The sequence below is a fragment of the Fistularia commersonii genome, chromosome 12, assembly GCF_037954325.1.
Source record: "Fistularia commersonii isolate RoL2024-O1a breed Wild chromosome 12, RoL_Fcom_v1.0, whole genome shotgun sequence".
NCBI classification, from domain to species: domain Eukaryota; kingdom Metazoa; phylum Chordata; class Actinopteri; order Syngnathiformes; family Fistulariidae; genus Fistularia; species Fistularia commersonii.
This window is the reverse complement of record NC_141295.1, coordinates 16,012,825-16,036,876: the sequence shown is the minus strand read 5'-3', so window position 1 is coordinate 16,036,876 and position 24,052 is coordinate 16,012,825. Positions and strand designations below refer to the sequence as shown.

The 24,052-nt window shown below is 43.7% G+C and overlaps 2 protein-coding genes across 5 annotated transcripts in view; one reads left to right on the top strand and one right to left on the bottom strand.

Moving 5' to 3' along the window:
• nr3c2 (nuclear receptor subfamily 3, group C, member 2) overlaps positions 1-7,587 on the top strand; it is a 94,952-nt gene extending 87,365 nt beyond the window's left edge. Inside the window, exon 9 of the mRNA XM_086157372.1 lies at positions 1,295-7,587. Within this exon, the coding sequence (XP_086013498.1) occupies positions 1,295-1,450 (156 nt within the window). The 3' untranslated portion in view covers positions 1,451-7,587. The remainder of the gene's footprint in view (positions 1-1,294) is intronic.
• Positions 7,588-9,382: 1,795 nt separating this feature from the next.
• Positions 9,383-24,052, bottom strand: part of arhgap10 (Rho GTPase activating protein 10) — a 45,545-nt gene continuing 30,875 nt past the window's right edge. The window contains exons 19-23 of one of the 4 annotated variants that reach the window (XM_086157374.1): positions 22,060-22,201; positions 20,031-20,196; positions 16,076-16,183; positions 14,584-14,675; positions 9,383-12,703 (exon numbers count right to left, since the gene is read on the bottom strand). In XM_086157374.1, the coding sequence (XP_086013500.1) occupies positions 12,615-12,703; positions 14,584-14,675; positions 16,076-16,183; positions 20,031-20,196; positions 22,060-22,201 (597 nt within the window). In that variant the 3' untranslated portion in view covers positions 9,383-12,614. Of the gene's footprint in view, positions 12,704-12,752; positions 14,676-16,075; positions 16,184-20,030; positions 20,197-22,059; positions 22,202-24,052 lie in introns of those variants that run through there. The other 3 variants (XM_086157375.1, XM_086157373.1, XM_086157376.1) reach the window with 3 other exon arrangements.

Genomic DNA, 24,052 nt, shown 5'->3' with positions numbered 1-24,052 from the left:
CGCCGCCGGCCCCCCTCGGTCCGCCCGTGGCCTCTAATATCGCTGGAAATGTTTCCGGGCGGTGGGGGAACGGCAGCGTCGTGGATTTGAATAATACATCTACTCGGGTATTCACTGATGCCGAGGTTCAAAATAAGGATTACTGCATCCCGATCTCCCCCCGAGGGGACGGGTTATATTGGAAGAGGCTGTGACCCGGCTGTATCGGTGAATGGAAAATAAAGGGATCGATGCCAGCGCGGACTGTATTGGATCAGAGTATGCAGTGGTCGCTGCAGCAAATGTGCTAAATCATTGTTCTCCTCTTGTGGAACCGTCAACCGCTACTTAGCAAAACAACATTCTGGGCCGAGGCGGCGATCAAAGATGGACGACCGGTATTCCACGATCCTTTATGACTGAGAGAACTGGGGGGCGGTGGGGGAGGCCTTCTGTAGAGGAGCTTAAATTTAGGAAATGAAAAAAAAACAGTGGTGCCCCCTAGTGGCCAGTCGTTATTGCACAAAGCAATTGCACTTGTTGAGGTGAAAAACTTTAATAGCTTGCAGCATCAAAGTTGCAAACATGTAAACATCAAGAGTAAAGTTTAAAAAATAAGAGAAAAATTATTCATCATTAAAATGATATTATAATAAATTTAGATAAATTATATATATATATATATATATATAATATTTAAATACATTTAAATACATTTAAATAAATTATGTGTGTGTGTGTGTGTGTGTATATATATATATATATATATATTTATTTATATATTTAATTATATATAAAAAAAACATGTAATTATGTAAAAAAAGAAATGACAAAATTATGCAAAATTGTGAAAAATTGTCAGTTAATGATCTTATTGAAGAAGGCATACCGTGCAAACTAGAAGCTGCTGGCCCTCGATGATGCTTACAGCATGTTATTGCAAACATGAAAACATCAAGAGTAAAGTTTAAAAAAAAAAAAAAAAATTACTATAAAAATTATATTATTATAAATTTATATATTATATATATATATATATATTTCAATTATGTATAAAAATTATGTATAAATGTGTGTGTATACAATATTGTGCAAAACTTAATTTTATATATATATATATATATATATATTTAATCATGCATAAAAAATTATGTATAAAAAATTATGTATAAATGTGTGTGTATACAATATTGTGCAAAATTTTCAGTTAACGATATTATTGAAGAACTGAAAGTGCCTCGACAGGCATACCGTGCAAACTAGAAGCGTCTGGTCCTCGCTGATGCTGACAGCATGTTGTGCTTGTGTCGTCCAGCTGGTGGGGAACCTCTTGGACTTCTGTTTCTACACCTTTCGCGAGTCCCAGGCCCTGAAGGTGGAGTTCCCCGACATGTTGGTGGAGATCATAAGTGACCAGATACCAAAGGTGGAGTCGGGCCTCACCCACACGATCTACTTCCACAAGAAGTGACTCGGCGAACCGCTGGAACACGAGCAGCGTTAAGAACCTATCAGAGGCCAGGGAAGAGTGGAGAGTCGAGGAAATGTGCAAAGATGGCCGTACCAGCGGCCCGCACCCTGTTGCCAAGCATGCCAGCGTCCTCGTCTTGGAAGACAAAGTTAAGTGGCGCGGTGACACAAGTAAAACAAGAGAAGGAAATGACCCCGCCGTCACCCCCCCGAGCGGGTCTGAGCTGTGACTAGTTTGCGAGGCTGAACGCAACGTGCAGAAAAGAACTTGTGACAAATGTGACAAAAAGTACCCCGAAGCACTTGCCCCCCCTCCTCCCCCGAAATCCCCTCCCCCCCAAAGATGATAACAGTATTTTCTATGGAGATAAAGCCATACATTTCTTAGGATGCGCTAGATAACATTCACTACGCACACATCCACACACACACACAAACACACACACATACACACACACACACATAGAGGGAAATTCTCACTGATACACATGCTATCCACATGCCTTCACACAAACGCACAGATGCTCACCACATGCACTAAAATCAGATTTCCTAACAAAAAAAAAAAAACAGAAATGATTTTTTTTTCGCAAATACTAATTGTGGCTTATGCAGTCTTTCACAAATAATAGCACTAAAAAAAAAAAAGATATATATTTATGCCAGTACATAGATGTTTTGCTTTGCAGTGTAGCAACATACTGCAAGACCAGAGGGCAAAAGACATTAAGAGGAGGCTCAGAAATCGTAGACTGCAGGCCAAAGGTCTATTTGAATTTATTCCAAGGGCTATACATGCATCATCATAAGCTGGATGATTAAATTCAACAAGTCCGAGTTCAAATTTCAATTGGTGTCATAATAGCCATCTTCGACATTCGCATTTTCCTTTTTTTATTCAAACGTGTAGTAAAACAATCTAAACTAATATGCAAAAGTCCAAAGCAAAAGCTGTTTTGAAGTGGAAAAAAAAAAAATAAATCATGTCTCTCTTGTGTAAAGAAAGCATACATGTGAAGCTCTCATGTCATTAAGTCACTATTTAAGAATTGTGGTGTAGAATCCAGACGATGCTGGTCCGGTGGGTCATTATCTTTGTCGGGAATACGGTCAGGCGTGCTGCCGGATGGAAAACATCACGCATTTACAAAAAGACAATTTCGGTAGAGTCCGCTGGTAATGGATTTGACCGAGGTGCAACCGTAGTAATTGCTGTCATTTGTGTTATTTCCAGAGCAGCTGTCCAAATGTCTGTTTTTACTCACAACAACGCAAAACCAGCCCTTTGTGAACCGACACTTATCTACTCTTCCCAGAAATAATAATAAAACGCATTTTATAAAAGTGTGTTGCAAAGGTTTAGTTTTTGACAAGCCAGTCGTTTTACATTAAGGTGCTTAATTTCTACAAAGCCAGACAAAACATAACATGTACAGTTACTTGTAGACACTATTTGGACACCATTCGAACCTGTACCCTGTACAGCTGATATAATCCAGAATGGAGCATTATTCTGCAGCTAGTGTACGGCTAATGTATCAAAACCAGGCAAACGTGTTTAGATATTAACGCACTTTCTTCTGCTGTTGTACAGAAGACGTTTGAGGTACGTGACGATGAATGCTTGACGAAGAGCCGACTATTGGTAAGGTTGACTGTCCCTGTTCACTCCACGCTTAACATCCCTTTATTTCGGGCCAAGCGCTACTGTTTCAGGTACACTCTTGGAAATAAAGGTGCTGACTGGAACCTCGTAGGGATTTATCGCCTAAATCTACGAGAACCCTTTTTGGCTTGCCGGTAAAAAGGCTACTTGTGTTAAAGACCTTCTGTGAGATTGTACCCCCTACGAGGGGATCCAAAGAGGACCTGTCTATTTAGATTCCCTTCACGGGCGCCAACAGGAGCAACCAAGAGTTCCACTTAGGGTTCTAGAAAGGAGCCGGTTCTGTAAGAAGGGTTTCTTGTTTAAAAATAGCCTTCTCGCAACCTTGTTTCCGATGGTTCTACTTAGGAGGCGAATCCAGCGGATGTACGCAGTGTGCAGCTTCAATGATCTTTGCAATTGTTTCCGCGTTACGTCCAAAAGTCTGTACGCTAAGTTAGCTTAAAGTCTCGGAAAAGTATCAGGAGAAGGTGAGTCAAGGTAAAAGTCGGTGTCTCGTCATGTCTCGAGAGACAAAAAGTCCACCTGCGACTCAAGATCGGTTACCGTACCGATACAGGTTTACCTTAGCGAGGGTCCGCGTAAATAATAAAAGTCAAGAACAGAATCGTCTCCAGCTTCTCTGTCACATTGGTTTCTCCAGTTCTCCGTCCCTTCGGGAAAGTCTTGTCTTTCCACATCGGCTGAGACGCAATTGTGGTCGCTTTTATCCCAACGTATAAGAGTTTGGGGCTTTGGTTGTGACACAACGTGAACTCAAACTCCAAATTCATTTGACTGAAGTAACAGATGGAGAAAAATGGGGGAAATTGAATTTCTGCGCTTTCTAAAACTAGCGATTATGATCTGCATGTCCTCCGTTTCCACTGGGATGGTTTACAGCGGCGCCGGATGGTGAAGCGGTCGTCTTATCAGCGACGGCTGTCGCTGCCCTCCAACCTCGTTTAATAACAACGGTCCACATTATGATAGGGGCAAAAAGATAATTTGTAAAACTACATCAATTATCACGGTATTATTTGTACTCTTCTTGAATACACATTTAGATTTGGTCTCGCTCTATAGCTGAATACATGATTTTTCCCATTTAGAGCACATTATGTACATTATCCACACTCAATAGGAGCGGTTAAGGGTTGAGCATCAGGTATTAAAAGTTCCTTTCCATACTTGCCGCGGTCAGCCCACAACGCCCACACACATATCGAAGGATCCGACCGAGAACCGGTCCGCGTTCAATATTCAGTCGATTCCAAGAGCCGTCGGAATACTAACGGAAACGGTGAAAATGGTTTAAATGTCGACGGGGACGGAACCGTGTCTTCGGACTGAGCTCCTCAGATGGAATCGGTTCCGGTTTGCACCTCGGCTGTTGATCAAGAGCCCTTATTTCTAAGAGTGTATGACGGGCCGGGTCATCCGGACCAGTATTTGAAAACACATTTGACTAATATCCGGGCGGTGATGGAACGCTACTGTGATGCTACTGAAAAGTGATGAGGCCCCCCGGGGAAGGAAAGCGACGGGGGCGGACGATGATGATTATTAATTTGCCCTAGGAGTGCATACGCACAGAAAGAGTTTGGCCTAAGTTTGTCTGTCTGTGTTTTCTTCTTCTTCTATTTCTCCCTTCTTTTTTTTTTTTTTTTTTTTTTTTTACTTTATGGCAACGGCGAGTACGTGCATAGCCAATCCGCTCTTTAGGCGTGGGTATTATGCATTCATGTTAATGGATTAGCCATATCCTATTTCCACATTTAGATTTGCACAGGGGAAGAAGACACAATGTGAAACGAGGCATTAGTGCAGCTAGCGGGAGCCGTGCGATTTGATAAGCAACTGTGATGATGCAGGGAAAGTCTTTCTGCATGGTCACCCAGCCTGGAGTCAGGCAACATGACATCATTAGCACAGAGGAAGTCGTGTACTGTATTCTTGATGATGGCGCTGTGCGACGCTACGAAGTCTCGCTCCCGTATAAATGTTGTGTACAGAGAGAATCGGTCGGGAGGATCGTAACTGTCGTTATCAGAAGGGCCTCGTAGTACAATCCGTCTTTGTTGCACATTATTGTTGAAGTTGTGAAGGACCCTTAAGCTAATCTCTCACTGTTTCTTTATTTTGCCCCCACCCCCCCTTTTTTTTTTTCTTGTCATTTTTAAAGGAATTTAAAAAAAAAAAAAAAAACAAATGTCTAAAAGGTTCATGGGATGAATGGGAAAGTATTTTTGAGAGAACTATATTTTGCTGGAAAACGATATTTAAGTACTTTGTCTAAAAAAAAAAAAAAAAAAAAGAGATATCTTTTTTGTAAAATGAAATGTTAATGCATGCGTTTTGACCAGATGTTTACATTGTATTTAAAAAAGAAAAAGGGAAACTTGTGCCTTTTTATCTCACCTGATTTACAACTTTACAGTACATATTGTAAATAATACAGCAAGTCCTTTTTTTTTTTTTTTTTTTGTTGAGTATAGTATAAAACATTTCTACTTAAACCATCTTGTTGGAATATTGGAAGAAAATGTGTCCCCCCCCCCTCCCTCGCTCGCCATGTTCTGTGTGTCGGATCACAGAGAAGGAGTTGCAGCACGGATCGGTGCCGGAAAGGGCCAAATAAAGAAATGAATGTATCATACATTGTGAGAGACTTACAGAACTTACTACCTGAATGTTAGACAGAGTACATTTATTATCTTCTTATTAAGTAAAGTTATTTGATTTTTTTTTTTTTTTTTTTTTTGCATCTTTTATTTTTATTTTTATTTTTTTTGCATCATTGTTCATGTGGCTCAAACAAAAACAACAAAAAAAAATCCTAATAATCAAAAAAAAAAAAAAAAAAGTATTTCATATTTTGTAAGAAAATGTATGGAGTAATGGAATCCTTGAATTGTTGCTGTTGAAATTGATTTCCGAACCAGTGGCAGTATTGTTAATGGGCACCACAAAAAAAAAAAATTATAGAAAGTTAAGAATCGACACGTCGCCAATTATCGAAAAGCGGGATGCTGGAAAGAAAGTTTGACGGTTTTGAAAAAACTTTTCTCTTCAATAAAATTGATGATTTGATCAGACTTTTCCAACTCCCAAAAGACGGGTAGCGTAAACACATGCAGTCGACCTTTAAGACGATCATATTACCGCTTAGGTTGCGTTAGACCCAGAGCTTTTTAACACTGGTGACTATTGAGAGGTATCACTCTGATGTTTTTTGGGAAGCACAATAATCCTTTTCTGCAAATATACAAACGTTAACATGACCGTGCTGGTCTTAAATATGCACATAGAGCGAGGAGACTTTAGCTAAATGGGAAAAGAGCGCAAAAAATTAGGAACCCCCCTCGCTGGAGCTTCGTGGTAAATAAGTGAGCTGCAGTTGCCTTTTCACAAGTGAAAAGAAGTTGAAATATTAGTGCTGAGCTCGCGTCCAACCAGAGCTCCTGTTTTCTGCAGGAGCGCATCCCTTTTCCCGATGTGAAGCCGCGTTTCTGCTGAAAAACAGGCGGTGAGAGGCTTTTTATTCGACTTTACATGCAGGCGCTCTCCCAGACATGCAGTATGTAGGCATGTTTTATTCAATCCGAATCTAGGTCACCGCTCGCTTCACTTGTTTTGGATGAAGCTCTGATACAACTTTCCCCCCTGAAAAAAACTCAAAGAGTGTTTTGTGAACTGAAAGATTTAACCCAACCTTGTTTTGGCGCGGAAGGGGGGGACGAGGGCGAGTCGATTTTTGGGTGAAATATTCCTTTCGGGAAGAAAAGGCCTCCGTAACGGTGCAAAATGTGCCTACCGACAGTCCGTGCACCTTGACAAGATGTAATGTGGCACGTCGCCCTCCGAAAATGAAAGAAACAGCTCTGTTTTTGATGCTAGTGAGCTTAATAGGAGTTGATTACCGGGAGTTGTTTGTCAATGCTAAGCTAAAATAACCATCTCCCGGCTGTGAACCGCCCCGGATTTACGTTTCAGGGACCGATATTTCGAGTGTGGCATGGCGGTCTTCTCACCTAACCCGTGGCAAGGAAGTACGACTAATCGATCGCCGTCTGCGTTTAACAATGAGATAAAGCCGCGAACAGACTCCGAGGAGAGGCGTTTTCTTCAAAAATTGTCCCGTCTGCCGGGCTCGGGTGACTCAGTTGTCACGGCGACCGAGGTTGCGTCGTCGCTGTCCACCGTTCTCGGGTGTAAAGACTTAAAGCCATACCTCTACATGGCAGTGCGTTTCTTATTAACATAAATATATATGCTTTTTTTTTTTTTTTTTTTTTTTTCCAATTCCAAAAAAAAAAAAAGACTTTTTACTCAGATGCTTTGTACATTATTTCTCAGCAACTACCCGGTAGACATCCTTCAACATCAACCCATTTTTTCAAAACCAGTTACTAATGTATATCTTTATGCAGATATTGCCATACCTGTGTTGCAAAACTATTGCAAGATTCTAATAAAACTGTTAAATAATTTGACCGTGTGTCATTTTTCTTTTTTTAATCTTCTTGTGAATGCTAGAAGCTGGAGGGAAGTGGTCTGGATGAATTTGAAAACAGCCGCATTCGGTGTCTGGGGACGATCGAAGGGAGCCAGAAGGTAGAGATAGGGTGGAAAAAAAAAAAAAAAAAAAAAAAAACAGGTTGTGCAGAGCGGCAGCAGGTACAGCCGTCACCGCCGAGAAACACGGGATAAGTGGAAATGACAGAAAATGGGATGAGACCAACACCTGTAGAGAAATATCGCCATTAACCTTGTTAAGAGCTGATCTGAAAACACGCCTGCTTTGCCAGACTGTATTACTCTTTTGCTCATTTTTTCTTTTTTTTTTTCCCTCTCTCTCTCTCTCTCTCTGCAAATCCACAGCCCTCTCCAAATCTCCCCCAGATTTCCAATTGCTTTCACTTGTAGTCGTGCCAGATAAACAGAATCTATTGGATCAGGCTTATTTCACGGCTGCGCCCGCGCACATGCCGGCTTCTGTGGCCCATTTTCTGTGCTGACGCCGTTCCACACTAATTTCACTTTACTTTTCTCCCAATTTCCACTCCAGTTTTCACCCCAAATAACACATCAAGTCTCATTTAGATTATATTTGCTCGGGACGCCGTCGCGAGCCGATGACACGGGAGGGGAACGTGTTATTGCGGATGAACAGAAAGGCGCATTTGCGGCCTTTCCCTTCTGTCGTTCTGTCGCGGTTTGAGGTGGATGGCTGCTCGGGCCTCGGGGCTGAGCTGAGTCATGGAGTTGGACTACGAAGCCGGGGCTGAAGGACACTGCGTCATGGGGAGACAGGGGACGGCTGGAGCGCGGCCAAGACTTTGGGGGAGGGAGAAACATCCATCTGGGACTTTACTTGAAAACATCCCGCGTTTAATCTCCGCTAAATCGAGAGAGTGACAGTAATCTTTGCGTCGCCCCCTGACGGACAGGCCCCGGATATATAATGCAGACGGCGGGTGACATGTCAATCCCCGACCCGCCCAGATTACCACCGTTGTTTGGTGCACAACAAAAACAAAAGATAGGGGGAGATAAAATCTGATCCCCTTGCGGAGGAAAATCTTTGTTGACCATCCACGCTTTCTTGCGGGATGGCGCTGTCTAACTCGGGTTAGACAGCGTGAAGCACTCGGGAGGAAAAAATCATAAATAAAAAAATAAAAAAAAACCCACAAGTGGCTTCTTGCTGCAGGGACTGGGGGTTGGGTGGAAAAACTCCCGAGAGACAAGACAGGTGGGGAGACGGGAGAGGGCGGGAGGCGGCGAGAGCGACACGGCGGGGTTTTTCTGACAGACAGAGCGAGAATCGTGCACAGTGTGTTTCTATGATTCAGCAGTATCCTGGCAGGGAGGGGACCACCGAGGGCCTTGTGGGTCGGAGGGAGGTGGCAGTGATGGCTGTGAAATGAGAGCTTTTTTTTTTTTTCCAAGCCCCTCCTCCCTTCTCATTAACTCTGCTTCATTTCATTATGTAATCATTTCATCTGCAGATGCCGCGTTAGACCCGAAGAAAAAAAAAAAAAAAAAAAAAAAAAAAAAAAAACCTCTGCTGCAACCTCCAGTTTATATTTCACCTCTAAATAGTGCGCCGGCCCACTAACTGGCAGTCTGAGTGCGGGGACGGACCGTTGGTAATTATGTAACTCAGACCAAAGCACCGGGGCCTGGAGGGCATTTGGTGTGTTAATTAAACAGATGCGGTCTAAGAATTAACATGCGTGAGGCTGAGATGTTAATGGATCGGCGAGGTGGATTAGCGCGTGTTTTCCTCCGTGAGAGATCACAATCTATTTTTAATCCTCTTTCGGAAAGTTATTTTGGAAGTAGTTTGTCTGATACGGCGGGTCAATAGAGAGAGGAAGGCTTGCGTTTCACTACACGGCTCACTGTAACACCCCTGGATGTAGGATGAATCCTCGCCTCGCCAGACATTTTATTCTTAGACACAGCGGCGGGGAGGGATGGACCTTCACAGTGGCACACTGGATGAATCATCAAAAAGATATTATTGGTAAAATGCTACACATTTCCCAAAACACTACCGACTCTCTGAGAAAATGCGGCTATGAATATGGAGTACGGTTATATCCCTAATTTTTTTTTTTTTGTGCTAACGCCTTATAAATATTATTTAAAGTTACCCTCCAGTCAAAACACAATTTTCTTTTCGTCCCCGCACCTGAATATTTCAGTTCTCTGTTTAGGATGATTCATGCGCAGGGTTTGACACCAGAATCCTGTTTTCACCTTCAGATGAAAGTATGATTTTTTTTTTTGTTTTTTTTGTTTGTTTTTCTTTCCCCCGGTTCACGGTGAAAATAAGATTTTAAAAAGGCAGGCCTTTGGGCGGGATTTATGACAAATAGTTTGGAAGCGGATCCCGGAGCCAAATACAGGGGAGGCAAGAGCGATGTAAAACCTTGAAGCCCCCCGAGGGAGAGGACGGAAGAAGAGCGGAGTAAAAGTCATCTTATAGTGAATTAACAAATACTGTATGTGCATTTGGCCTGACAGCAAGAAGGTTCCTGGTTCAATTGCCACGGGGGGCTTTTCTGTGCGGAGTCTCCACGTTCTCCGAGTGTCTGGGTGGGTTTCTTCCGGGTTCCTCCCACAGTCCCAACACACCCAAGAGGTTCATTGTAAAAATGACCTATGATCAATCGGCCAAGGATGAAACCCGCCTCTCGCCTGATGACAGCATGAGTGCAGGATAAGCAGCAGATAATGAATGACAGGTTTGGAAGGGATAATAACAACAGGTTTGCACCGGCGTATCGGTGTCTCAAGTAAGTAAGAAACAAATGAGCCAGGGGTTCAATGTGTAATAACTCAGTCCGCAGAAATGGAATTCAAATTTCCAGTTTCAACCAACCAGAAAGTGAGAATCTTTCCATGAATGAGCACCTGATGTATTGCATCCAGACCGGAAATGACATCTGTGACTCAATTTGATTATCTTTTACCATTCATAACTTTAATGACATTTTACAGGTAGTAATCCCAGCGTCACAAATTACGCATTAAATATCATTTACATTTGGCCGGTGTGTTGACTAACTCGTAGATGATGAAATCCTTCCAAACAAATGTTTTTTAGGGGTTAAAATTTGGAAAATCTAAGGTGAATTCCGCTTTTTAGTGCCCGCATTTCGAGACAAGAACACCCCAATGCGGTAAAGAACAAGGAAAACAAATCTTTATTTGTTTAACAATAATCAGGGGGTACAAACGTCAATGAGGCCTGTTAAAAATATAATAAATCAATGCTTTAAATTATTGCGACCGCCATGTGAAACGCTAAATAGCTAAAAGAAGAATTGAAATACATTGAGAACATCAGAAGGGAGGTAAGTGTTCAACTTTAAAACACTACTATTGAAATAAACCATCTTCTAAAACCCATCCAACTTTGTATTGCAAACTTGGGAAATTTGGTGTTTTGTAACACTTTACATTCACAGAAGGGACGTAATGGCTACATTACTGACATGAAATGTTGATTATTTAATTGCTTATTGAAAAACGCAGATAAAACAACAACAACAATAATAATAATAAATCAAGATAACTTTATAACGGGAGTGTCTTGTTTCTCTGCTCAGGAGGGAAAAAAACAACAACTGAGCAACGTTTAAAATAAGCTTAAAAACAAACACGATGGGGATCATCGGAGGCCTTAAGAACCTCGGTGTACCTCGGTGGTCGGTCCTCCCTCCCCTCCGTGTGTGTGTGTGTGTGTGTGTGCTTGTAGGAGTGCACCCAAAACAAAAACAAAGCAAACAAACAAAAACAACACTGACAGCACAGAGACATCCCGACCACGGCCCCGTTTCTGACGTATAAATCGATTTTTGGTTCTTGCGTAGCAGCGTAATGTACAAAAAAGTTGGGATTTCAAATCTCTTTAGATCGCAACCGTACAAAGTTTCTCTTGTGTCCGGAACCCCCTGAGCGTCCGGGGGTCGGAGAACGATTGTCTTGATGCACTCGGGTCACGAACGATCAGGATGCAAAATACTCACGCGTGTAACACAAGCCTTTTTGGCTGCTTCCGACCCTGACGAGTGACTCGGCGAGTTAAAAAGCTGAAAAGCTGACCGCTCGTTCAACACTTGAATATGGTAATGAAAGGGGTGGTGAGGAAAAAAAAAAAAAAAAACATTTGATTGATTTTTAATTTAATCTGGCAGGAATCAGTTCTATAAATTAAATCTGGGCTCGCGGCCCGGGGATCACCTCGGGACGTCTCTGGCACCGAGCGTATTTACGATTCAAGAGTCACGCATCTGATGTGCCAATTACATAGAATAACATTGTGCCTCATCTCGAATATCTAAATGGCAAATAAGCAACGCGTTCAATGCAGAAACAGTAACCCCTCCCCCCCCGATTCTTTTTGAGCGCACACGGATACGCGGGCTGCGGCGTTTCGACGAGGCACGTCGGTATCTCTAAGCTTTTCCACCGGCGGGGGTTTTCAGCCAGCCATCGGCCGGAAGGTGGAAAGCTGCTGGTCTCAGGGAGGATTATTCCTTGAATCCGGAGCTCATGGATACCATGTATAACTGGACAGTGGCGACAGCGGGCGCCTTTTACCAAAGAAAGACGCTCGTTTTTTTTTTTTTCTACCGACGCCACGGACAAAGTAACAGGGATGGCGAGGGAGGTCGCGGCGTCTTCATATACAGCAGTACATTATAAGTGTGAGCCGCCTCCCGCCCCCGCTCGAAACCGACCGAAATCCGTGCGAAAGTACAAGGCGAGTACATAAACGTTAAAACTAGGCGACATGCTCGCACGTGTATCACAAAGTCTACTTTTCCAGCCCGAAGAACAGAACGCGAAAACAAAAGGAGCACAAACTTGTGTATCGGTAATAGTTATAAAAACGGATAAACAAGGCTCTACTGTGAATCTCAAGGCACGTAAAAAAAAAAAACTCAGCGTATCGCTCTTTGCCGGGAGCGGCGACGTGTCCGTTCGCGGCTCCGCTCGGCTACAGCATCTCCACGTAGTTCTCAGGGATGAGGCCCCGCTTCCCCTCCAGCTCCCCCTCCAGCCAGCCCGGCTCTCTGGATTGGTTCACTGCGGGGAGAGAGGACACAGCGTCATCAGGGAGGAGGAGGGCGGGGGAGGTGACGGCGCCGCGGGGGTTGCGAAGGACAGAGGACACAGAGCCTCCACTGAGTGTGCACTCTTGTGTAAGAGCGAACAGAGCCGCAGTCTGAGGCGGACACAGTAAGAGCGCAGACACAACAAACTCTCCGGAGTATCCCCGGTCGGTTTGTGAATCCCACTTTTGTAGTATCTTATCATGTGCTGAACCTCAGCGGCGGAGGGGGCGGGAGGGAGAGCTTTTTAAAAAATGTTTGCCGTGTTCAAGCGTGACATCTCTCAATTCCGAGAGCGGCGACGAGGAAAAAAAGAAACGTCGGACGGTGGATTCTTATGTCACCGTTTGGAACTTCAGTCGCCACGCCGGCATGCTCAAAATGGAATCGGCAGCATTGCTGTCCGGTTAAAGCATCCTGCAAGCGTTTGACTGATGGGAGCAGAATCTTCCAAAATCAAACAATTTTAATTGTAAATAGAATAAAGTTGACAGAGTCCTTGAACATCTTAGGCTGGAGGCACCGGTCGGGATTTGATTGACGTGTCTTTTCATAGGAGGTCTAATAGCAGCTGAATCAGTGTTGGCATTTTTTTACTAATGTTGTTAGTGGTCAAACGGTTAAAGAATAAAAAGTTCATTATCTTACAATTGAATAAAAATCTGGCAGTTACAATTAGTAACTCTTGTCTGCGGGAAAAACAAAAATGTATTTTGAGAGATAATAGCAGACGATGTTATCTCTTTTCTTCTTTTTTGTAAATAACAATAAAACCAGACACTCAACTCGCATTTTCCAAATATATTTTCTTTCTTTTTTTACAAGTATTAAATAATGGCTCATTTCTTTTTAGATGCTCAGGTAATTTTATGCAAATTCACTTGTATTTTAGGCAATTTAGAGATTAAAAAAAAAAAAATCATTAAAAAAACAAAATTATAGGGCAAATAATTTTCAGTTGGCAAGCCTACTCACAGGGTTTGGTGAAATAAATGTGCTGAAGAATTGAAAAAAAAAATAAAAATAAGAATGCACAGCAAAGTTTTAGAGACAGAATGCAGCGCCGTCTTCAGAATGTCAGGAATCTAGACGGTGATGAAATATGGTGAGGCTCAAGAGCTCTGAGCCCAAATGGAGATAAGCAGAACAAGCTGGAGAACATAATTGGCTTCAGCGTACAAACACGTTTTTACTCATCGGAGGCCGGGCTGTGACGCAGAGCCCTTTGACGGGGCGCCGAGTCACTCGAACATGCAATACGGAAGAAGCTAACGAATGAAAAAGAACGTGTGTCCGAACACGACAACCCAGGACGAGACAAAACCAACCCCGGGAGATGAACAGACGTTTTAAACAACACACACACACACACAAACACACCGGCAGTGGAGTCCTGCTAAGGTGATCACACACTTCTTATTTACTGATTGGGGAAGCATGAGAACAGGCAGGTGTTAGGAATCTCTCTCAAGGAGGGCGTCAATGCTGGGACTGCAGAGGGAACCCTCCGATTACTCGATCGCTCGCTCGGCCTCGGGTGTATCGCTGGAGTCGGCGCGTTACGAAAGAGAAACTCACAGAAAAAAAATCCAAAAAGGAAAAAAAAAGAAAAAAACGGGGAGCTACAAAATCCTCATTTCCTCTGAGTGATTAAAGCTCGGTCGAGCTTCTTCCACGACACCCCGAAGAGGAGATCTGTGTCCCCCCCTCCTCCCCGTTCGCCCTCTCTCCCGTTTTATCTCCCTGTTCGATTGAAGATCTGATTGAGTGCTCGTTTTTTTTTTTTTTTTCCTCCAAATCCAATATGCCAAGGCTGGTACCGGGTGAGCGACTGGTGTAGGCGATAACACTTACCAGCGTTGAAAATTGCACCGACCTGGAAGGAAAGCTCAGAGTCGTGCTCAGCCTCACATGGGTACACTGCCCTGGCTTTCCTGCCGGTGACACTGAAAAATGAAGGCAATCAGTGAGCTGGCGGAGCTTTGGAGAGGATTACCGCGCCGTTCAATCCGGGGCCCCGAGGCCTGCCCGCGCGTTCGCTCGCTAGTCTGAAAACAGCAGAGACCGGAATAAGTGAGGGGACCGGGAGAGAGGGGCCGCCTGGCCCCGCGTCCTGTCAAGGCAGACGAGCGAGCAAGGGAGTCAAAAGAAACAAAAAAAAAAACAACACACCCGCATGCAATTGTGCTCGTGCACAAAGACACAAGAAACACCGCTTTTGTCTATCGGGGTTGTGTATCAGCTGAGATGGTAAGACCCACAACATCCAGGTTGGGATAATTAAAAAGGGGTTGAGGATTCAAAAGTGCGTTTCCCTCCAACAGACAAAAAAGTGGAATAGAAATGGCTCTCTGCCGTGTGTCAGCTTTTAGACCCGCATTTTAGACCCGCATTTGTGCACACAAGAGGCCGCGTGTGAAATAAGTTTGATGCTTCAAAAAAAAAAAAAAAAAAAAAAAAAAAGACCGTGGTCAAAAGTAAACCATATTCACCGCTTTGAGAAAGTTGGTAAAAGCGAGAATTTATGCCGCTCCATTCCTGAAAATATGAAAAAAAAAAGAGAGAAAAGAAGAAGAAAAAAATGTTTCCGCAGAATGGCTGTTTTGCCCGCCATTGTGAGCCGTTATCTCGGCTGCCAGCCAACATTACCATGTAGAAATTGTGCCTTCAACACTCGATGCGCTGATAAATATTTCATATTCTTTCTGTGGAGCAACAACAATGTAGGATGAGAGAGGGGAAGGAAGGTATACAAACTACGGGGGGGGGGGTTGTGGTCGCAGAGTTGCTCAGCCAAGCTGTTGAATTTGGAACTTTAGATAGTATTTGTATTTGCACATGAAAATAACATGAATGGATAGCCAGCAGAATGACTGTTTATCGTTTCCTCTGCGACACGTGAATTAATTCGTCAGTCGGTCTGAAAGGACGGCGGCGGCGGATCAGTGTAATGTGCATGGCGCCTGCTTGCGCTCCTAAAATGTGTATCCGCTGTTCGGCAGAAAAGGAAGGAAAGGCTGCCGCTCCTGAAAAATCCCTCAAAAACGCACCAAAATAAAAGGAGAGGGTGAATGTAACGGAAAGCGAGGGGGGAAAATATTGATGTGCAGGAGTGCGAATAGATGTTAGACGAGCGAGGGAGTTGGCGATTCTGCTGAGTGAACATGCAAGATAAGACGAGCGGGTAATGGAGAAAGTGAATGAAAAAGTGAAAAAAGTCGGGAGTCTCGGAATGTGCATGAAAGCAGTCAACTGTAATCGTCAAAAATCCATTTTTGGGGGTGTGTGGGGGAGGGGGGCAGACAGGTACTTGCAGGGAATCCTAAGAGAGGGGACCGTGTCTTACCTCTCCTCTTCGGGTTTCTCTTTCTCGGAGGCAGCAGCCGTGGCAGCGTGCTGGCTCTCCCCTAACGCGCCAGGAGCAGACCAGGAGGCTGCTGCTGCTCCGGTGGCTCTGTCGAAACAACACGGCATCTTAGTCGCGACGGATTCTGCTATGCCGCGGCGCCTTCGTTTAAATTTCGAGGTTTGTTAAGTGTTTTTCCTGGGGGTTTGGCGGTGGTGTGGTTGGAGAAGGAAGCAGAAAGACGAAGATTTGGTTTGGTTTTATGAGGAGCCGGAGCCTCAATACACGTCCAAAACTCATACTGTGCATTTTTAGATTTACTTGAAGAAGACAAACTTTGCTCTTAACATGCTGACATGTATGATTATCCGTCAGAAAAAAAAATAAAATAAAAAAAAAAAAAACAATGACAGAGGGCCTGAAAAATGATAAATATTTGATAAATAGGTACTAGAGAATGATGGGAGAAAATAAAAAAAAAGGCATACTAGTGATGTTTTGAAGCTTCCTCCTATGACATATAGCCATAGTTTGAAATAAATAAATCTCTATATCACAAAGGTTTTTCCATGGCACCCAATCAGAGCAGGATATTTAAATGTCTGGTCCATTTCAAGCATCAACCTGATACATCCACAAACACTTTCATCAACGATCTCGCAGGTTACAGATGTTGCCGTGCTTCACACCGGCTACCGGGTAGCTGGGGACGGGGGGAGGGGGAGGACCGTCGATCTACAGGGAAGTAGGTAGGGGCCGATGTTGACGGCGGAGGGGAGCAGCGGCGAGCCTGAGTCTGAGCCAGGCTTCCCTCTGTGTTTCATGTCTGCCCCAGGGCCAGTGGTAATTCAGCACATAATGAGCAAATTGCTCCTTGCTGCTGCTCCCATAGAGACGTTAATAAAGGCAATTAGAGGCAGCAGCTGGGGAGGGGCTGGAGGTTGAAAGGATGTTGTGAAAAGCCGTTACGCTGTCACTGGCGGAGGGGAGAGAGAGAAAGAGAGAGAGAGAGAGAGAGAGAGAGAGAGAGAGAGGGATGACCATGAAGGGAGGAAACATGGCTGGGGATGTTATATGCACACAGGTGGAGATGATGATAAATAAATAAAAAACAAAAAAAAAACACAAGGCTTGGTTTCCCACTTTCCACCTCCACCTGCCATCCTCATCTCCTTCTCTGTCCGTTTTATCCCCCGCCGCCCTTTGAGCAAGCATGTCCATCCCCAGCGGTGACTGTTCCGCTCGGGCCCGGGCCTGACTGTGGGTGATTTATAGCTCTGCAGCAGTGTGGGGCCACTGTGGTGCTCAGCTGCTCCACATCAGCATGGGGGACAGTGCGCTGCAGTGCAGCAAATCCACTCATTAACCCGGGCCCGGGCTCAACCGCTGTCCGCCTGGGTCACAGCCAACGCAAAGGAGAGCTGCCGAGCGGCGACGCTCCACCCGACTGCAGGTGAGCCCGCTCCCGCGCACGCGAGAAAACAAAAGCCCACGTCGGCGTGCCCATCTGCTCGTTTCTTTTTCTCGGAAGAGGATTATTTTCATCAGTCGAGATCTTAAAAAAAAAGAAAAAACAAATCCCAAAACAGATATCGAAATAATTAAGAGCACAAACAGAAAGGGGGAATTAGTGTATGCCACTGGTTGCCCTAGAAACTTGTTAAATGTACCAGAGGTAAATAGATTCCTCCCAAAATTGCTTTCACAATTACAGCTAAGCCAAACCGGAGGAAATCGTTTGCCATTTCTCTCCAGCAAAAATAGCAACAAGCTTTGAATTGCTCATTTCTTCTTTTTACTAATAATAGACATAGTTAAGCTTCTTGTGTAAACATGATTAAATACAATAAATGGGGACTTGACTGAATATGCGCCATTTACATGAAAAAATACAGTTGTTGGATGTCAATATTCTCCAATGATTAGGTACTAGGAATATTTTATGCAATATATAGGGAATAATATATTATGCACAATTGAAAATGAAGCAAAAGTTCCACAATTGAAGACATAAAAAAAAAAATGTGCATCACTAATGTGATATGCATTTAACTGATTTGTTTTGGCTGATGTCACACGTCAGGTTAGTAGCAAGGAGAATTTCATCTACAATGGTGAGGTGCTGCAGCAAGTCCCCCTCCGCAGTATTGAGGAACTGTTGAATCTGGATGGAGGGGGTAACATAAAATGAGGAGATGTGTGTGTGTGTGTGTGTGTGTGTGTGTTTGTGTGTGTGTGTGTGTGAGTGTGAGTGTGAGTGTATGTGTGTTACAGTTCTGCCATTTTTGTAATTATTTATGATAATTACCACAAGATTCACAAGAGGTTGAGAGAAATATGCTGGAAATGAACTGAATGTCGGAGAGAAATATGACCTTGAATTCAGCCAAATCACAGTGGTAAGTGGCGTGATCTTCAGGGCCGGGGGGGGGTCAGGCAAGGTCGTGACCCGAAAAGCTCGGGAACCGTAGCGCGAAAGGAAGACGGGTGGCGGAGGCATCAAACAGACAGACAGTCAGGCTACTGGCCCCGGCCGTGATCGGTTTGTGTGGGCAGGAAATAACTTCTGAGCCACCATTTTATGCTCCTCTGCTGTCTGCTGGGCGGAGGGCACGGGGGGGCCGCAGACAGCGGAGGGGGGGGAGAGGAAGGAAAAGATGGCAAAAGACTGGCGGCGACGTTTCCACCAGGATGGACCGAATTTACGGGGAAGAGGAGAAATGAAGTGAGACAGCGAAGATGACAGTTATGATAAATCACGCCATGCTCTCCGAGAAGGGTGACTGCATGACGTCCATATTCTTGGAGCATTTGTTTATGATCAGGCAGGCAGCAGGTTTTCCTCCATACTTCTGCACGAGAAATCTAACAAATGCCGTCCCTACAGGTCTTTTTTGTTTCTGGCTAGGTCCGTCTCTGCATCGCGGGGTTCCAGTCTGGAGAGGTGCTGCGCTAACAGGTCTCCACAATCTCACACTAAGATTTATGAGTCGACAAAGCCAGGGCGACACCCAATGACATATGGCGGAAGTCTTCATTAAAAAGACAGGGGCAGCTCCTATAAGGGTAAACAAGATGAATATCTCCACAATGTCAATACGATTTACACGGCCAACGCACGGCCACCTGTCTCCAAAACAAATGAACGGAGATTTACGGCCTCCTCCTGGTCGCCACTTCCGTCCTCCAACATGACGCCACATATGTGGATAACCCCCCCCTTCCCAAAAAAAAGGAGTTGGTTACATAAATAACAAATCCTTGTCTGCCTAATCCTCAAAGTTGAAATGAGCATGTCCACATTCTAACATCGGGGGAGTCACAGCGAGAGGAGTCATATTGTCCTCTGACGCGTTTGTGATGCGGATCCTTTCAGGTGATGTAGAGGAGAAAAAAAAGGGGACAGTGAATGGCGCAAAAAAAAAAAAAAGTCTATTTCAAGGTGAATCTGGAGACTGTGTAGACACACAGCGGAGAGCCTAACATCTGCAGCATAACCCAATAATTCATCTTTCACATTAGCATTCAAGACAAGCCATGGGCTGGAAACAACAAAACAGACCAAGGACTTAGTAGAGAGAGAGGAGAGGAACAGCAAAGCATCAAACTACTGAAGTATTTTCTCCTGTATCTCATACTAAAGCAAGAAACTGAATTGAACACAGCTGCCGACACTTTAAATAAGTCAGTGATGCAAATGTACTTCACAAATGACCCATTTGTCATTTAATTAACAACTCATTTACAGAACAGACTGTCAAAATGTATCCCTAATGCATCTTTGGAATCATTGTTGAACCATGCCAAGAGTTTCCGAGTCGATTCCTACATTCCAGAAATCTTTTGGTGAAAATAATAAAACAGCTTCGTGGTGTTTCGCAAAGAAGCGGCGTGCTGCTGCATTCGGGGTGCTGCGCAGCTGCAGATCGATCTGGGACTGGAGAACGGAGCTCACCTGGAGCTGCTGCTGGACGAGACGGCGGCGCTGAGCGGAGCTTGGTCGCTCTTCTCTGCGGTCGTCTCCGAGGCTGAGGCCGATGAAGACTGGGACGACATAGACTCGTTGCTGCCCATTGATGTCTCATCTGTAGCGAGGTTGGAGCTATCTCCAACTGTTGACACTTTGATTTAAAAAAAGAAAAAAAAAACCTCATTAATGAAATTTTTGTTATCCTTATGTATAAAACTCGGCCAATTTTGCTAATGGTTCATAGCTCGTTGCCAGGGAGCGAGGCTGAATAATTTATCAATGCATAAGGCAAAGCAGCAACAACCTGGGACTTTATGAATCAAGCAGCAACGGCTGTCAAACCGCATGGCTCAGGCTCAGTTCGCATTGTTTGCCGTAATACACCTCTGCAGTCATTGACGGGAACGACACGGGGGAGAGCCAAGCTCCTTTTTATTTCCGTCTCACTATCAACTCAAGATCTTGCTTTTAGAAGATTGGAGACTCGGAGCAGGAACTCTTCATTTAGTCGGAAGCATTTGTTCTCTTTTGCTAAAATACGTACAGTAATTGAATGTATATACTCGAACCTTAAGGCTGAATTTTGTGATGATTGTGGTAATTGCGAAAATAGATTATCCTACGAGCGTTGCTGTCTTGCATTGCACACCCATTAAATTGTTAAGTTGACAGCAAGAGTTCGTTTCTTGCGAACTCTAAACCCTGGCAGGTTTATTGCACAATGGGTTCTAGGGACAAAACAAAGTTACAAGTCTTTTATGAGGAATAGGACGCAAAGGATTTGGGTGTACGTTACTCTGATCAGTGGCGGAGGTCAAATGTTTCTGGCTGTTGGGGCAGCTGTCCGTGGCGTATGAATTAATCTCGAAAAGACGCCATTATGTTCCATTGTCAGCAGCAACAAATGGCCTTAAGCCCCCCCGGCAGTCTTGAAGGCTGTTTGGTTCACCAGATATTTTGGCACCGTCACTAACTCCCATTTCATTAAACTTCTGAAGAATCTGAATAGGTTTAAGCATTTCCTAAAAAAACAAAAATCCCTCCACCCAGCGTTCTGAAAAGAGGGAGCAACTGAGTTCATTGTGTCATCTCCAGGCATTGCTGTTTTTTTGGGACTGAATGAACTCAAGTGCTCTCTAGGCATTGAACATTTGGCAATCAGTGCAGCAGATGTCATTTGAGCTTTGAAAAAAATGCAACCTGTCTTCACAAATAAGTCATTTGCTCCCTAAATTAACTTCAATTGTGGTCTTGATGATAAAAGGAAAGAAATATTCCCCGGGCCACTCCGGACGGCCGTCCATAATTCAAACAATAAATTGGAATTTAGTATTTGCAATCAATGAAACATTAATTGGGATTTTGTTCAAGAAAAGTACAGAAACATAATTAGATTGATTTAACACCCATGCAATGTTTGCTAAATCTATTAATTGTTAAATAATAAACAAATGTGTACCACTTTATTTAACTGTATTAATAATCGTTAATTCATAGTCATTCATAAAGACATACCAACAATTTGTGGCAGAACGTTTTCAATGGCACATTAACCCAAACCCCAGTAACAAGGGAAAAATGTGTTGTTTAGAAATGATAAATAGTGTTATGCTGAGACATTACGTTTGTCAACAACAAGTACCCTGAACCTTCTCGGTGTGAAAAGGTAAGCTGATGCCGAAGCACTTTACATTTAGACTATTTATTAAAGCCAGAAGGCGGCAATTCCATTAGCTGCAACACAAAGTCAGTGTGCTCATAGACATTTGTAAGAAAACACATTACAGCTGCCTGACTTAATTACACAAGTAAATATTTTGCTGTCGATGACAACGATTTTAATCATTTATAGCCTTGTGGGAATAAAATAGATATTAAATAAGGGTTTAGTTAAGAGTGACGCTACCTTGTGAATGTCGAGTCCCTACCAAAGAAGGCTGAATCTATAATCATATTCATGTATAGACGGCTCTTCTCTAGAAAAATCAATAATTTACATGGTCAAACGCCTTACCAGTCTGAATGTCCAGGGCCTGAAGATTGTACACAGCTAGGGGCCGGTTCTGTCGACTCAGCTTCTTGGACTGCCTTGTGGGAGCAGAGAATACTGGGGCAGCAGGTGAAAGGGGGCACGACTCTGGAGCATCTGCAAAGATCTGTATGCACAATGTAAGTTAAGTCTCTATCGAGACTAGAAAGCGCAGCCCAAACACTCCAAGACAGTTGAGCAGCAACGTGTCCTCGGCTGACCTCGCCGGAGAACAGGTTATGAAACTCACAGGCTTTATATGGTAGAAGATGAATGGAAAAGGCCATTTGCAGCCACAGCATGTGCTCCCGGGAAAAGCTGAGCAGCACACTGATTGAAAATTCACAGTGCATGTGAAAAGACTTTATTCGCGCAAAAATAAACAAAAACGGACCCAAATGCAATGCAATCACGGTTCCATTTTGAAAATGTGAAATGTGGGCCCAAGTTAAAGTTGGATATCTCCGGAGAGATAATGACCAAATCAATTGCTTTCTGGAGTGAAGGATTGAAAAAATAAAGTCTCGGTCATGGGAAGCAAAGTGTTACACGGGAGGTTATGCACAATTGCTTTCAGTTTATTTCTACTTAAATATATTTAGCTGCCAACTACTGAATGTCCAATCTGCCTGATGCTACTGTCTAGAAGACCGGCGTCGCAGCTGCAATGTTGAAATAAACAGACGTTGAAAAAGGCATGACAGGGCCAGGAAGATGGCGATAGGTCAGAGAAAGCTAGAGATGATGCTTTAGAAGTTAACAGACCAAATGAGAGGGGGAGATAATGGGCTCGTCGTCTAACGTGCTAATGCTGTTAGCACGGCCCCCAAGAGACATAATATCAGTGTTGGAAAAGTGAGTGACTGAGTGAGTGCATGTCACATGTTACTTGTGACACATCACATGCTGAGGGTGACATTATCGTAAGTTAATTATCCTTCTACTGGTTAAAGTTTCTACTGGGAGTTTCGGGGGATTTAAAGCCAGTATGTTCACATGTAAAGTAGTTGGTTTAGGCGAAGACTAAACTTTTTTTTCCCCTTTCTACTGATCTTATTTATTTTGCTCACAGTGTTGTTATGCGGACAAAGCGAGGGGGAGGAAAGAAGGTCATTTTAATTTATTTTTGCTAGAATAACAAAGGAGAGGAAACTGAAGAAAATGGAGGGCAGTTAAGGAATTAAGGGGTAGAAATTGGGAGAACGGGGAGACGTTCGTCCCGATTTAGGCCATCCTTGCTTTGTCTGATGAGGCCGCGTGCATTAAGTTATTCTACACGACACAAATGAATAAAAATGAAGTTATTTTTCATTAAATTCTTCTTGGACGCACACCTTAGAATATTAAAATACGGTGATGTTACAATTTCAATAAAAGTTGCTTTCATCCAAAGTTCTAACATTGTAGAGTTTGACACACTGATGCCAAACCGGCAGGAGTGGGTCAAGCGTTAGTGCCTCGCCTGATGGCTTTACAATTGAAGAGAAAACAACACTTTATCGATCCCCATTGGGTATATTCGAGATCGACGTTGAGGCTTGGGATATGATCGGTAACCTTCCAATAACAAGATAGCAGCTTGAAAAAAAATGAGTCATGCTGCTCCTAAAATGGCGAGTGACTTCTACTGTTTCCAAGATAAGTACTTTTTATACGTATGAGTAGTCTTGATGAAGGAAATAGTGAAGGACTCTACTTTATTCTTTAAGGTTATCCTTCTGACCATGTCAGTTTTTTGGCCTCGGGGAGGCCTGACCTGCATGTCCGGCCTGTTTGCACCGGACACTGTTTACGTATCAACTTTAGATGTAGGCTTAAAAGAGAATAGGGGTGTAGCGGGAGGGGGGCATGGAGGAGCAGCCTCAGCAGAGCCTCAGAAAGAATCACAGACAAGGGGAGCGGGGAGAAGGGAGAGAGAGTGAGAGAGGGAGAGAAAAAGTGGCAGAGAAAGAGAGAGTGTGAACGGTAGAGGCAGACA